Source organism: Sarcophilus harrisii, chromosome 1 (genome assembly GCF_902635505.1).
Source record: "Sarcophilus harrisii chromosome 1, mSarHar1.11, whole genome shotgun sequence".
In the NCBI taxonomy this organism is placed as follows: Eukaryota; Metazoa; Chordata; class Mammalia; order Dasyuromorphia; family Dasyuridae; genus Sarcophilus; species Sarcophilus harrisii.
The window spans coordinates 575,099,456-575,115,224 of record NC_045426.1 but is presented as its reverse complement, the minus strand read 5'-3'; the positions used below and the strand labels follow the sequence as shown (position 1 = coordinate 575,115,224).

Genomic DNA, 15,769 nt, shown 5'->3' with positions numbered 1-15,769 from the left:
TAAGTATACAGTTCTCTAATACATCAACTTTATTCTGCTTCCATAGACACAAGTTAGCTTTCAACAAATTAGAATCCTTGTTTCCTGAAACAATAACTCCTAGTTGCTCTTCTCTAATTAAAATGACACAAGTTATTGGCACAGAGAATGATACAGCTTGAAAGAATCTGAGAAATAATTTAGTCTAGAAGAATCATCTAGTCCTCCCTAATTGGAAATCAAGAACTTACTCTCTCTAAAAAAAAAATTAATTATCTTTCCATATAATTTATTCCCTTTATCATTCAAGATAAAAACATTCTGAGAAGAGATTCATGACAAAAAACCCAAAAAAAACAAACAAAAAAATTGATCTCATCTAGTCCTCTTGTTTTATATGTAGGGGGAAAAACATCTCAGTATCAGCTGGTGCTTATTTATATAATAAGGTATGACCTCTTTGTGTCAAAGTACTTTTGCCCATATAGCAATTATTATGCACTGGTATGCTATAGGCAGTAAACACTAAAACTGACATGACTCATTTTCATTCATTTCACAATGCTTCATGATTCATGGCTGTTGAAATTAAAATACCATACCAACTAATCTCAGTAAGTCCTGATGTCAGGGATCCTCTTTATTAAAAGCCAGGGAAGAGGGGATGAAATCAAATTGATGGAAAAAAGGCAGTGACTCATCTGAGCTTTCCCCTAAACCTCTCCAAACATCTCACTAGCACACCAGCACTTGCAGTTCAAATGGAGCAGGTACCCTACTCACAGTTCCAGGGCAGAAAAAAAAAATGCTTGTGCTTACTCACAGATCAGAAGAGTAGTAAAAACTCTCCTTTGATTGTACCACTTGAAAGAACTGAAAACTTACAGTTTGCTAGAAGTACTCTGACACAACACACTTGAAATTTGGGTTCAAATACACTCTCTAACTTGGAAGCAGAGCCCTACTATAACAGAGTCAAAAAAGCAGTAAATAGGAAAAAAGAGCCAACAACAGGAAAAAAAATCTAATCATAGAAAGATATTATGGTGACAATGAAAATCAAAAGACTAATTCAAAAGAAGACAGCGAAATCAAAGCTTCAACATCCAAAGCCTTTTAAAAAAAATTGGTCTCCGGCCAGGGGGTTCAAAAAATTTTTTGAACATCAAATAACAGAGGTAAATGAAAAAATCAGGAAGAGAAATGAATGATGTAAGGAAATCATAAAAAAGAGAATTAACAGCTTGGTAAAGAGGATGCAAAAAATACTGAAGAAAATAACAACTTAAAAAAACCAAAATAGGCCATATGGGAAAAGAGATACAAAAATTCTTTTAAGAAAAAAACTTTTTAAAAATTAGAATTGAGCAAATAAAGTTAATGACTTTATGAGAAATCAAGAAATAAAACAGGAAGAGGATGTGGGGAAGAAGGGGAAAATCTGAAACACAAGGTCATGCAAGGGTCAGTGTTGAAAAATTATCTGTGCATGTTTTGAAAATAAAAAGCCTTAAAAAAAAAGAAATAAAACAAAATCAAAAGAATGAAAAAAAAACCCAACTATATGAAATATCTCATTGGAAAAACAACTGATCTGGAAAATAGATCTAGGAGAGATGATTTAAAAGTTACTGGACTCCTTGAAAGTCATGAACAGCAACAACAAAAAAAGAGTCTAGATATTATCTTTCAAGAAATTATCAATTATTTGATATTCTAGAACCATAGGGTAAAATAAAAATTGAAGGAATCCACTAATTAGTTTCTGAAAGAGATCCCAAAATGAAAACTCTTCCAGGAATATTATAGCCAAATTTTAGAACTCCCAGGTCAAAAAGAGAGTACTGCAAGCAAGCAGAAATAAACAATTCAGATATCATGAAGTCACAGTCAGGATAACACAAGATTTAGCAACTTCTACATTAAAGAATTGGAGAGAGTTTGGAATACGATATTCCAGAGGGCAATGTAGCTAGAATTACAACGAGGAATCACCTATCCAGCAAAACTGGGTATAATCCTTAAGGGGAAAAAATTAATATTCATGAAATAGAGGACTTTCAAGCATTCTTTATGAGAAGACCATAGCTAGAGAAACTGATTTGTTCATATTCCTACATGGGAAGATGATACTTATAACTCATAATAAAAACTTTCTTATTATTAGGGCAGTGAGAAGGAGTACAGATAAATGGCACAGGTATAAGCTGAATATTAAGGGATGATGTCTAAAAAAAATTAAGACATGAGAAAGAGAAATGTATTAGGAGAAAGGGAAAGGAAGGGGAAGAATGGAGTAAATTATCACACATAAAAGATTTGGCTCAAAGAGAAATTAACATAAAACTCATATAGAAATGTTTCCTACCTTACCAGACAGTGGGAGGGGGAGGGGCATAATAGAAAGGGGAGCAGATTGGATAGGAAGTAGTCAGAAGTAAAACATTTTTGAGGAGAGACAGGGTAAAAGGAGTGAGAGAATAGAATAAATAAGAGGGATAGGATGGAGGGAAATACATTTAACAATCATAACTGTGGAGAAAAAAAATTGAAACACTTCTCTGGTAAACATCTCATTTCTCAAATATATAGATGGTTGAATCAAATTCATATATATATATATATATATATATATAAAAAGGAGCCATTTCCCAATTGGTAAATGATCAAGAGACATGAACAGTTTTCATATAAAGTAATCAAAGAAATCTACATTCTTATAAAAAGCTGTTCTAAATTGCTATTGATTGGAGTAAAGAAAATTGAAATAGTTCTGAGGTATTACCTCATACCCATTAGATTGGCTAATAGGACAGAAAAGGAGAAAGATCAGAATTGGCAGAGTGTAGAAAAAATGAGACATTAATGCACTCCTAGTAGAATTGTAAACTGATTCAACCATTCTTTAGAGCAATTTGGAATTATGACCAAAGGGCTATAAAACCTTTTGACCTAGCAGTGCCACTACTAGGTCTCTGTTCAAAAGTAAATTTAAAAAAAAGTAAAAGGTAAAAAGTTTTACATTTGTGGAAATAATTATAGCAGCTCTTTTTTTGATGGCAAGGAGTTGGAAACTGGGAAGATGCCCATTCTTTAAGAAATGGCTGGATAAATTGTACTATGTGATTATGATCTAATTCTATCGTGCAGTAAGAAATGATGAACAGGATGCTTTTAGAAAAACCTGGTAAGGGCAAGGAAACTCCCTTTGTCAAAACAAGTCAGCCTCTTCTCTGAAACTTGGAATCTAGAGAGCTTTAAGGTTAAAGGGCTTGTTGAAGATCACACAATAAGCATCAGAGGCACAGAATAAATATACATACATATGTATTATAGATACATAAATATGTGTGTATATACATTCACACAAACATATATAGATATAGACAAAGTCACGAACACATACATAATTATGTCCAATGGTAAGCATCAGGGTGGAGGGAAAAGTTTACATGATAACTTTATTATCTATTTAAATGAAATATCAAATTATTCATAATAGATTTGCAGTTTCATGTGCAATCATCTTTTTTTAAAATCTTACTATATCATGGAAAGGCTCATTTTATTCCACAAATTAAAAATAAAATTAATAAAAAAAGAAAAAGAAAAACCTGGTAAGACTTCCACAAACTGATGCAAAGTGAAATATACAGTGTACAAAGTAACAACAATATTGTGAGACGATTATTTGTGAATGACTTGGCTATTGTCGGCAATACAATTATTCAGGAAAACTCTGAAGGACTTATGATGAAAAATGCTGTTCTCATCCCCAAAGACCTAATGGAGTCTGGATACTGGTAGAAACACACTTTTCTTTAACTTTATTTTTCTTGATTATTTTTTTGGAGAGAGGGGTTGTGTTTTCTTTCATAACATGAGTAATATGGAAATGTTTTGCATGACTATCCATATATAATCTATATTGAATTGCTTGCCTTCTCAATGAGGGCCTTAGGGAGGGAGAGAATTTGTAACTCAGTTTTAAAAATGAATAATAAAAATTATTTTTATGTGCAATTGGGAGATGATATGAATAGACAATTTTCAGATAAAGAAATTAAAGCCATCTATAGTCATATGAAAAAATACTCACTATTAATGAGAAAAATACAAATTAAAACAACTCTGAGGTACCCATCTCACACCTATCAGACTGGCTAAGATGAAAGGAAAAGATAATGACAAATGCTAGAGGGAATGTGAAAAAATTGGGACACTAATGTTATTGTTGGTGAGTTGTGAAATGACCCAATCATTCTGGAGAGCAACTTAGAACCAGGCCTAAAGGACTATCAAACTGTGCATACCCTTTGATCCAGCAGTGCCACTACTGGGTCTGTATCCCAAAGAAATCATAAAAGAGGAAAAGGACCTACATGTGCAAAAATGTTTGTAGCAGCTTTTTCTTTGTGGTGGCAAAGAACTGGAAAATGAGTAGATGCTCATCAATTGGAGAATGGCTGAATAAGTTGTGGTATATGAAAGTAATAGAATATTATTGTTCTATAAAAAATGATGAATAGACTGATTATAGAAAGGCTTGACAAGATTTACATAAACTGATACCGAGTAAAACAAGCAAAACCAGGAAAATTTTGTACACAGCAACAGTAAGATTGTGCAATGATCAATTATGACAGACTTAGTTCTTCTCAGCAGTTCAGTGACCCAAGGCAAGTCCAATAAATTTTGGATGAAAAATTCAAATTTAATATAATGTATTATATATTAATATATAATGTAAGGACTATAGGTTAGTCGAACCAATTTGAAAAGCTGTTTTGAAAAAGCAGCAAAGAGCAAAGAAAGAGCTTGACTCTCTACACCCTAGAGAAATGGATGCTTTATTATCAAGAGTAAAATGCTCAATTACTTTAAAGAAAGCAAGAGAATTTGCTTTCTATTATATGACTGATACAATATGCCATTCTAGCATTTCTATCTCCCATGCCTAGAATGTTCTCTCTCATCTTCATTTTCTAGTTTTCCTGGCTTCAAGTCCCAACTAAAATCCCATCTTCTAGTGCTTCTCATGTGTATATTTTGTCTCTAATAGAATTTTGAGCTCTTTGAGGACTGGAGATGTCTTGTGTATCCTTTTTGCATCTCCAGCACTTAGCACAGTACCAGGCACATAACAGACATTTAACAAATGCTTACTGACTGATCTCCAGTCAGGAAATTATCTATACTGATGAGTTAACTCAAGTAGCAAATGGCATAAAGAGAGACTTTAAAAGCGGAGGCAAAAGTTGACAGGTAAGAAAACTGTGTTGAAAATGAATCTCAATATGCCAAAATAAATAAATGAAACAATTGTTACTAAATTCTAGCATAATCAGAAATTCTAAACAATATCAAAAAGGTTTTCCAAGGATGTCAAAATCAATTTATTGGTTCCAATGGTAATCACCATGGCTAGAGGGAAGAGTGCTTTTGATTATGGACTACCTAGAACAGCCTTAGACTGGTTTTTGCATACTAACTTAATAGGATACTGCTTTTGCAAGCAAGGAAATGACAGTGAACTTGAGCACATTTTCTTTACAGTTAAATCAGTTCTATAGAAAACAATCTGACTCCTCTTAGGATTTTAAAGAGCCTTTGCACATACAACAAAGAAAAGAACATGACATAGATTAAGAGCAGTGACAAAATAGGACATTTACATGGAACACCAAAACCCCCATTTTAAAAAATAAGTACACTGTAAAAACAGGACATGCATGCTTAGTCATCAATGATATTTAACCATTGTTCTTTGATTGAGCAAGACTTTGGTTGTATATTTAATGTGTGCCTAACAGATTTAAATTTTAAAAAGAACAACAACCAATACCCCTCCTTGCTTCTGATCATATTTTTAGGCAAATTAACTTAAGAGGGGCACTGAGGATTCTGTTTTTACTTAAAGTTACTGATCTGATAATCTTGGAAGAATTAAGAATTTCCTTACCAGGCCAAGCCCTGCATCTTGACCACAATGCCATGCTGTGGAAGGACATTAGCAACTGTGGGGAAATAGCCAATACTACTAGGTGAATCCGGGAGGCTAGAGGGAGAAAAAGTAGAGTGAACCAAAAGAAACAGATGACAGTGTTTCAGAATATATATTCAGCAAATTAAGAAAAAAATAAGTTTTTCCAGGCCACTCCATCTGCTTTCAAATAGATGTACTGCTCATTGATATGAAATCAAAGAAAGAGAGGTAGGCAGTTCAACAAAAAATGAATCTATTGTTTCCTCCTCAATACCATATTCTTTTTTAGCAATTCTTATAAAAGAAAATCAAGTCTCCCAGTCCCTCAACCACAGAGCATTATCCCCAAAGTCCAGCCTTCTGGCTACCTTCCATTAATCCAAGCCTTTTATTTCTAATAACACCCATAAAGGCAAATGATAACTAAATAAATCAATTGAGATTGACACAACCTGAATATTAAGACATGAATTTCAATCAACAGTAGTGTTGTCACTTTCTGAAACTCAATAGGGAACCATCTGAAGGGATGATTGATGAAAAATGCCCTTCAGGACTAGTTTTGCAAGATGAGATCCCATAACTCATTCTTCCCACTCTTGCAATATGACATTGTTTTGCTTTTTAAAGTAGGGCATAGCTAAACTACCGTCAAATTATCCTGAGATAATATAGTTATCAAATGTCTCCATCTGATGTTTCTCTAGTAACCACCTCCAAAGAGTACAAAGCACATTAATTAGAGTTTTGTTTATTTTATGTTGACCTCAGTTGGTTATAACAAAGTGTTCAAAGAGGCCAAGGTTACCAGATCTAATTCCTTTTAGACTAACTAGAATTACTTCTGTTCCCTGTCCATAAAAAGTTCCCTTAATCTTAGTCAGCCATCTTGAAAAAACACCCACCAAAAGCTACCATTGGTTATAAGGTAGAGTCAGGGAAATTCATCACCATTTTTGAAAGAAAGAAACCTCAAAGCATATACTTAAAACTTTTTCATATGGGAGAAGAAGATAATTATATGAAATAATACTAAAAGAATTTATCTTCATCTTCATTCACTAAAGTACATAGTCCACTCATTTGCACAAGAGGAGAAAATAGAAAATTACAGCAGATTAGAAAATCCTTTCTCTTTCACTATCATTTTCACTCCATTTTCATATCTTATCATTTCTCAGCTCTATCTCATTCATTCTATTAATGCCATGATAGTCCAGCTGTCAGGATTAGATTACTGCAAACAGCCTTCCTAGCTATTTTTTGACTTCAAAAAGAGACCAGAAAAGTCATAGACTTCTAGAAGCCATCTTAGAGATACCTTATTTTAGCATGAAAAAAAAAACAAAAAACAAAAAAACAAACAAGAAACTAGAGAGTTCCATTGACTTGCCCAGGTGGAAAGCCAGTTCTTCCAATCCAATACTCTTGCCATTTATTATATTTAGTCAGATACTATTTTCATCATCGCGTTTAGTCCTTGTTCAGGAATCTAATGGCTCCCTCTTAACTACTTCATTAATTGATGCATCTTATCAGCAATACCTAAATGCCACCATTTTTTCACTTCTCAGCAACAGTGTCTCATACACACAATCCATACATATAAATAACAATAGTTATCTATATAACAAGTAACAGAAAGCAATGAATGTATAAAGTATATGAATAATGACAACATACTTAAGGACTGAATATTCTCAGACAGCTTTTGTCTAGTTAATTAGCAGCTAGGTGGTACAGTGGACTGTCAGTCAATAATCGAGCACTAGATTTATGAATCACTTATCTTGTGTTAGGCACCATGTTAAGAACTGAGAATATAAAGTAAGCCAAAAACAGTCCTTGTCTTTAAGGAATCCACAATGTAATAATAATAATGCTTATTATTAGATGGCCATGATCTTAGCAATTTATGTCTTAGAGAAATGCCGGGAACACTGAGAAGTCTAGTGATTAGCTTAAGAACCAGTAGCTAAAACCAGGAATCAGTAACTAGAACCAGGAACCGGAGATAAGACTAGAATTTGACTTTTCCTGGTTCAAAGGCTAACTTTCAATCCACTATGCTACAGTCTTCTCAATCTTCAATAAAACTCTTCTATCACCATTGAAATAATTAGTACTTACAGAAAATGACATATTTGAATAAATATGGTTTCTTCTCATTTAGAATAAAGAAAGTAGCTAGACTATCACTGTGAAAAGAAATTCAATTCATTGTAGTGTTCTGCTTTAGAAAAAAATATTGACTCTAGAGTCAAAAGGATTTTGGTTCAAAGCCATGTGATTTTGAGAAAGCAATCATTTAACTTTCCTAAACTTCATTTTCCTCAACTGTTAAATGAGAGGTTGGATCAGATGGCCTTGGAGGTCCCTTCAAGATCTAAATTTGTAATATTATAATCCATTTGAACATATCCTCATTTAGAAATTGTTGTAGTCATTTCAGTTATGTCCAACTCTTCATAACCCCATTTGGAGTTCTCTTCATAAAAATATTGGAGTGGTTTGTGATTTCCTTCTCTTAGTTCCTTTTACAGATGAAGAAAATGAGGCAAATAGGGTTATATGACTTACTAACAACTAGTAAGTATTTAAGGTTAGATTGAACTCAGGAAGTCTTCTCAACTTCAGGTCCAGTGCTCTATCTACTGCGCCACTAGTACAGAAATAACAACCACCAAAAATACAAAATGGGGCCTTTAGTAATTTGCTTTATGTTCATTAACTACAAATGGTCATTCAACTTCATGAGATTTAATAAGAGAAAGTTAACTTTACATATTTCATTAAATTCCATTCTCATATTGTAACTTGTTTAACTAAATATTTGAATGACCAAGCATCTTTAAAAATGAAATGACTTTTTTTTAAAACCTTGATACTGGTAGGTTTTCTTCACTAAGTAAAACAAAATGTAGGAGAGGAAACTAAAAAGCCCTAAACTCATGCAAATTGAAAAAGAAAAGTCCTCTAAAAAGTGTTACAATGACCAAAAGAATATTAAGCAAAAAATCCAAAATTGAACAGTAGAAAATGACAAAGTAGTCATCATAAGGCCTTCATCTTGCTTAACCCAATGAAATACTTGCTGCTTAGGAGGTAAGAAAATTTCCATTTACATAAAGACTCATTTGAAGAGTACACAGGTCATTTATTACTGAGAAACTAATTGGGTGGAACAGAAAGTACTGTTCAGGGGAAAGGATTCAATCCATAATTTATACCTAATTTGAGGGTGCTTTTTCCCTTGGCTAAAGATGATTCATGGGTAATTACAGCTTCCAATGAAAAGTGAGCCAACTAAACTATTATGACAAAAGCAGAAAAACATGCAAGTCTAATACATCTTTATCCAGTGTGTCAAGATGGGTGTTTAATTGCAGACATATGACAAGCCTCTCATCCAAATTGTTCCCCACCTATGCTACTAATTCAAAGGGAGGAAACTTTTTCAAGGAGAAATGAGGAGCCTTAATAAAAAGCAAAAGTTTAACAGGAACGAAACGAGTGGCATAGGAAGAGAAAGAAAAAAAATCTGCATACATTACTCATGGTATACATCCTTTATACCCTCTTTTATACGCTTTGCTCACTTTTTTTTTGGTTTAGGTATCTGTTGCTATTCCATCTCATAAAAAAAAAAAAAAAGAGTAAGGACAGGTTTTATTGACTTATTCTTCAAGATATTATATTGATAGATTATATCATTGCCTCCAAATACCTGTAACATTTTTCACATTACAGATTTCTATTTCTTTAGGACTGTTTTCCCCACTTTTTCCAAAAGTTGTCTCTCTTCACTATTATCTCTCAGATCTCTTAAAAAAAAACAAAACAAAAAAAAAACCCAGAAGGGTACTTATGTCATAGAATTCAAATATCATATTCTCATGGGGATTCTCACTTGAACAGTACAGAATGTGATTACATTCTGTGACCACATCATATAAGAGACCATGAAACAATTCCAACATCTTCGTATTCTACACCTGGAGGTCAAGAGTTTAGCTCCTACTGAGTAAATACAGTTTTATTCATTGCATGTGTATATACCAGTGCCTACCAGTCTGGGCACATAAATAGGTGCTTAATACATGTGTGGATTGAATGACTGAAATGCAAGAATTCAAGTTTTCCTATTGTAAGGAATTATTGATAAATCAAAACTATGTTGGGTGTAATATACAGTAATGTGTTTTTCATAGAGCTATAAAATAAAAAGCAAGGTAGATGATGCAGGGGATAGAGTTTGAAGTCTGGAGTTCGGAAAACATCTTCCTAAATTCAAATCTGATGCCAGACACTTGCTAGCTGTGTGACTCTGGGCAAGTTGAATAATTCCTGTTAGCCTCAATTTCCTCATCTGTTAAATGAAGTGGAGAAAAAAAATTACAAACCAGTATCTTTGCCAAGAAAAGCCCAAATGAGATCATGAAGAGTTAGACATGACTAAAAAAAAAAAAAAAATACTGAACAAAAATAGAAGAATAGATTTAAAATTAGAATGAATGAATGAAAAAATATTTCTCAGGTGTATATTAGGTGAACATCACTGTGCTAAGCAACTACAAATAGAAAAATAGCATGAAGTTATTTCCAGAAAATGGATGAAAATGATATCTCTCTCTCTCTCTCCCCTAAACAATGCTGACAATCCCATCTGAAGGTGTTGATAACTATCTCTTAAGCACCTTGTAATCCCTCTAATCTAGGGTATATTTTAAAAGCTTCTTTGCCTTTCCTACATGTTAGAAATTAGTAAGTCACTTTCAAGTATTAGGCAAGAGGCATGTTTCCTTTTACAACCTACACGGTTTTCTTAATTCAGTCACAGTCAGTATCAGCATTTATCGGCTGGCCACAATATTTTTCTGTTCTATTTCATGTTCAAAGATGAGGACATGAAATGAAATGGGGACAAACAACAGAGTTCTTAAACCTACTGAAGGTAAAGACTGGGGAATGTGGGTCAGCTACTTCAGGAAGTCAGTTAAGGGTACTGGGAAAGTGGAAATAATACTGGGTTGAGCTATGTGATCCTTGGATGAGTTAATTTCTAAGAGCCTCAGTTTCTTCATCTGCAAAACAGGGCTAATGTTTCAGTTTGTGGTGAGGAAAGGTCTTTGCACTGCTTTATGCAGTGTATAAAGGGAACTAGGATCACAATGCTGGTTCCTCTTTCTGAAGCTCCCTTAGTAGGAAGGGCAAGTGTTTATGTTCTGTGCCACGGTCTGGGCATTATTAGGATTCAAAGGCAAAAGTGAAGTTCATCTTGGACACCAGCAGTATTACTTAAGAATAGAACTCACTAGATGATCAGTGTAATAGCCTTGGGCAAGAAGCCAATGTGATGTGCTCCTTCTGGCATTTCCTCCCTAGAAGCTGAAAGACAGGTCTCTAGATCACCTGTGTAAAGAGCCTCATATGTTTTGGGAAGGGGAGTGCTCTCTTACTCTTGGACATTTTTTTTTTAAACGTAACAAAAAGCTTGAAAAAGAAACAATCCTTCAGATTTTTCTTTTCTTTCATAAACTATAATGTTAATTTAGAAAATGCATGGCAAAGGGGGATGACGATGGAAATAGCCTCAGAAGACATGTGGATTCAAATCCTAGCTTGGCCTGTAAGACTTTGGATGAGTTCCTCAATCTTTCAGCATTGGATTATGTGATCCCTAAGATCCCTTCCAAATCTACAACTAAGATCCTAAACTTTTTTTATCTAAGCAATGGTTTTATTTCACAAATAGAATGTTTTAGATGTTAAATGGGATAGGATAACATGTTGATTAATTTTGCTGAGCTGTTTATTATTCCCCACAATTTTTTTCTTTTTAAATTCTTTTAACGAAGTAGGCAGATAGATGGTACAAAGAATAGAGCGGTAAACCAGGGGTTGGTTGGGATGACCCGACTTCAAATCCAGCCTTAGATACTTTCTAACAGTTTGTAAAACTTTTAAACCGATTCAAAAAACTTATAGGACGTTTAAACTGATGAAAAAAGAAAGGAAAAGAACCAGGAGGATAATTTATATAAAAAACAACAATACTATAAAGACACTGTCTAATCCTACAATAGCTAAAGTGCCACCAACTCAAAAGGCTAATCATTAGATAGATAAAACACAAAGGTAAATCCAGCCAATCTAGTTTTAACAATTAATTTTTTAAATTTAATTTTAGAGAAAATTATAAATGCTGTAAAGTTAGTGCTATTGTCACATGTTGCTATACTATACCTTTACATATCATACACAAATGTATTACTCTTCCCCCTCCCCCCCCTTTTAGAACAGGTCTTGCTCTCTCAGTCTAAAGGCTGAATAGCCACTCAAGAATTGAATCTTACTACTTATTGTCATGGAAGCTACAATCTGCTCATTTTCCCAAAGTGGACCAATTTCCTCCTCCATAGATAGTGTGGTGGTCTCACCATATGAAAACCAGACTGTAGACACCAGATCTTAATACTTGCAATTCAGGACTCCCAAACTTAAGAAATCCACTGGCCTTAGCTCCACAGTAGTAGGGATTTTAGGCATAATGCCATCGTCCCTGTTAGAGGACACACTTTCAAATGCTTCCTTACCTATATTTTGTTAAATCATCGGCTTTGTTGGCTATCTGAAAATCATTTACAAATGGCTTTCCTGATTTATATTTAATATAAATCATCTAGGTAGTATAGTGGAGAGTGTGTTGGATTTGGAGCCAGAAAGACCCAAATTTAAATTCTGCCTCAGACAGTTAATAGTTGCATCACCCTAGACACTTAAGTTCTATCAGACTCAGTTGCCTCAACTGTAAAATGAAGATAATAATAGCATCCTAATATGCTTCGTTGATAAATAATATAATTTGAAAACTGGGACACTGATGCATTGTTGGTGGAGTTGTGAACGAATCCAACCATTTTGGAGAGTACTTTGGAACTATGCTCAAAAAGTTATCAAACTGTGCATACCCTTTGATCCAGCAGTGTTACTACTGGGCTTATATCCCAAAGAGATTATAAAGAAGGGAAAGGGACCTGCATGTGCACGAATGTTTGTGGCAGCCCTCTTTGTAGTGGCTAGAAACTGGAAACTGAATGGATGCCCATCAGTTGGAGAATGGCTGAATAATTTGTGGTATATGAATATTATGGAATATTATTGTTCCGTAAGAAATGACCAACAGGATGATTTCAGAAAGGCCTGGAGAGACTTACACGAACTGATGCTGAGTGAAAAGAGCAGGACCAGGAGATCATTATATATTTCAACAACAATACTATATGATGACCAATTCTGATGGACCTGGCCATCCTCAGCAAGGAGATCAACCAAATCATTTCCAATGGAGCAGGAATGAACTGAACCAGCTACGCCCAGAGAAAGAACTCTGGGTGATGACTAAAAACCATTACATTGAATTCCCAATCCCTATATTTATGCCCACCTGCATTTTTTATTTCCTTCACAGGCTAATTGTACAATATTTCAGAGTCTGATTCTTTTTGTACGGCAAAATAACGGTTTGGTCATGTATACTTATTGTGTATCTAATTTATATTTTAATATATTTAACATCTACTGGTCATCCTGCCATCTGGGGGAGGGGGTGGGAGACAAGAGGTGAAAAATTGGAACAAGAGGTTTGGCAATTGTTAATGCTGTAAAGTTACCCGTGCATATAACCTGTAAATAAAAGGCTATTAAATAAAAAAAAAAAAAAAAGAAATTACCCCCCCCCCCAAAAAAGATAAATAATTCAATGTTTACACTGAATATCTACCTTTTTTTCCCCCACTCCTTTTTCTGTTCTCTCTCTCCCCCAAGTTATAATTTCTTCAAATGTGCATCAAGAACATATGTACTAAATCATTCACACAGCTCAGAAAGAGCCATAGAGCCATAGAGGAACTTTCTTTTGGTCATAGGTTCAGCAACAAGGAGCCATTCCCTGCAGGGCTAACCTTGAGTGTGACCACAGACAATATTCTTTTGTGAGTTCTGGGTCCTGAGCCTACAAGGCATTCTTTGTTCTTGCCTCTTGGTTCCACTTTCCTTGGTGCCTTACCTGGGATAGTATGCTGTGTAGTTCATGAAAAGCTGTGTGCCAGCTGGATAGTAGGCTGTGGAGGGCTGTAGTGTCCGGGGACTCAGAAGGACAGAAGGCTGATAAAGTGCAGCTTCCGTTGGGATCACTGCTGCAGGGGCTGGAAACGTGTAGGAAGGAGGAGATAAACCTAAATAGGAAAAGGGGGAGAGTTACAGCACACATAGTGTCTTTATTAGCAAAAGGACCACAAAGTTATTGTTTTTAGATACAAAATGTACAGTCGGGAGTTTTCTCTGATAGGTCTTTCCAACCTTCCCACCCCCTTCTTTTTTGGTTCCAAGGAACCCTCAGCATTACTGTAATAACTACATACATCCTAATGATCTGGAAATTACAACTTCTCCTATTAAATTTGAGAAATATTATGCCTTAGTACCATTTTATTGTCTGTCTTTTCTAATAGTATGCTATGAATTTTTTTTCCCCTGTAGTCTGAGGGATCTCAACTATGCATCATCTCTGAGATAGAAGGTTCTTTCATCTACTTGTACAAATACTGATAAAGCATAGCACAACAAACTCCTAATTGTTCAAAGAGCCGATTATTTTGTTTGAGGATAGACCAGGACCTCCTGATTCTCTTTTCCTTCTACTTTTTCAGTTACCCTTCTTTTTATTAATTACAACACAAAGAACTTACACTAAAAATGCTTCAGTTCATTTAGTATTTCTTCTTCTATTCCTCTAGAAATCAAGGTCATAACATACTTGAGAATAAAGAAAGACCCTCAGGGATTCAGTCTATCCTAGATCAATGTCCACACTTCAGGAAGAATATCTCTAAGGGTCAAATTGGAAATGTCTAATCCAGGGCTATAAGTAACCTGCTTCAGGATAGTTCAAAATTTATTTCAAAGACATCTGAAGTTAACCTCAAGGCTGACAACTGAGAATGTCTTTGGATTGCCACTATTTTGGGATCATAAAAGCAGAAATTTAAAGCTGAAGTGACTTCAGAAGCCACCTACTCCAAATCTCATTTTACAGATGAGGAAGCCTGAGATCCAAAGACATGAAACATCTTCCACTAATGACTTCCACATGGTCATTCAAGGTAGCATTAGTCAGAGTCAGGATTCCACCTCCCTGACTCCAGATTCCATATTCTTTTCATTGTACCATACTATCATTCTTCTTGGAATCCTTTAGATGAGAGTTGGAAGGGATATCTAAATTTTTATCTGCATTTTTGACATGAACAAGATTTCTTCCCTAAAAGGACCAATTCAAATCATTCAACTTAGTTCTTACTCAGGAGCTCTCATTTATGAACCTTGTTGAGATAGGTATATGATCATGGAAAGAAATTTTTAATCATAATTACACATCTCATTTAATTATATCATCATCATCCTAAGATTATATTCAAATGAATACGCAACTTGATTTTAACCTTCTTACTCTTGTCTAATAATTACTATTTCATAGGTCAGAAATATACCACATCATGCATGAGGCACATTAATTTAGAATTTCGTAAGATAATTCCTTCCTTGTATCAGCACCTGAGAACTCAGTTTTTTACAGGTCTGTTTTTTTTTTGGAGACACAAATTATACAGCCACAAGTGAAACCAATTGCTCTTGAAGGGAATCTTAATTTTATATCTAATTCAATGCACTGAATGGACAAGAAAACTGACGCACCCAAAAGCTAATCAATCCAAAATTATAGAATAAGTCAAGGTCAGAACT

General features: G+C 34.5%; 1 protein-coding gene across 4 annotated transcripts in view; it reads right to left on the bottom strand.

Moving 5' to 3' along the window:
• ESRP1 (epithelial splicing regulatory protein 1) overlaps positions 1 to 15,769 on the bottom strand; it is a 93,921-nt gene that overhangs the window by 17,286 nt on the left and 60,866 nt on the right. For 3 of the 4 annotated variants that reach the window (XM_031946995.1, XM_031946996.1, XM_031946997.1), the window contains exon 13: positions 14,034 to 14,202. In XM_031946995.1, the coding sequence (XP_031802855.1) occupies positions 14,034 to 14,202 (169 nt within the window). Of the gene's footprint in view, positions 1 to 5,844; positions 6,038 to 14,033; positions 14,203 to 15,769 lie in introns of those variants that run through there. The other variant, XM_031946998.1, reaches the window with a different exon arrangement.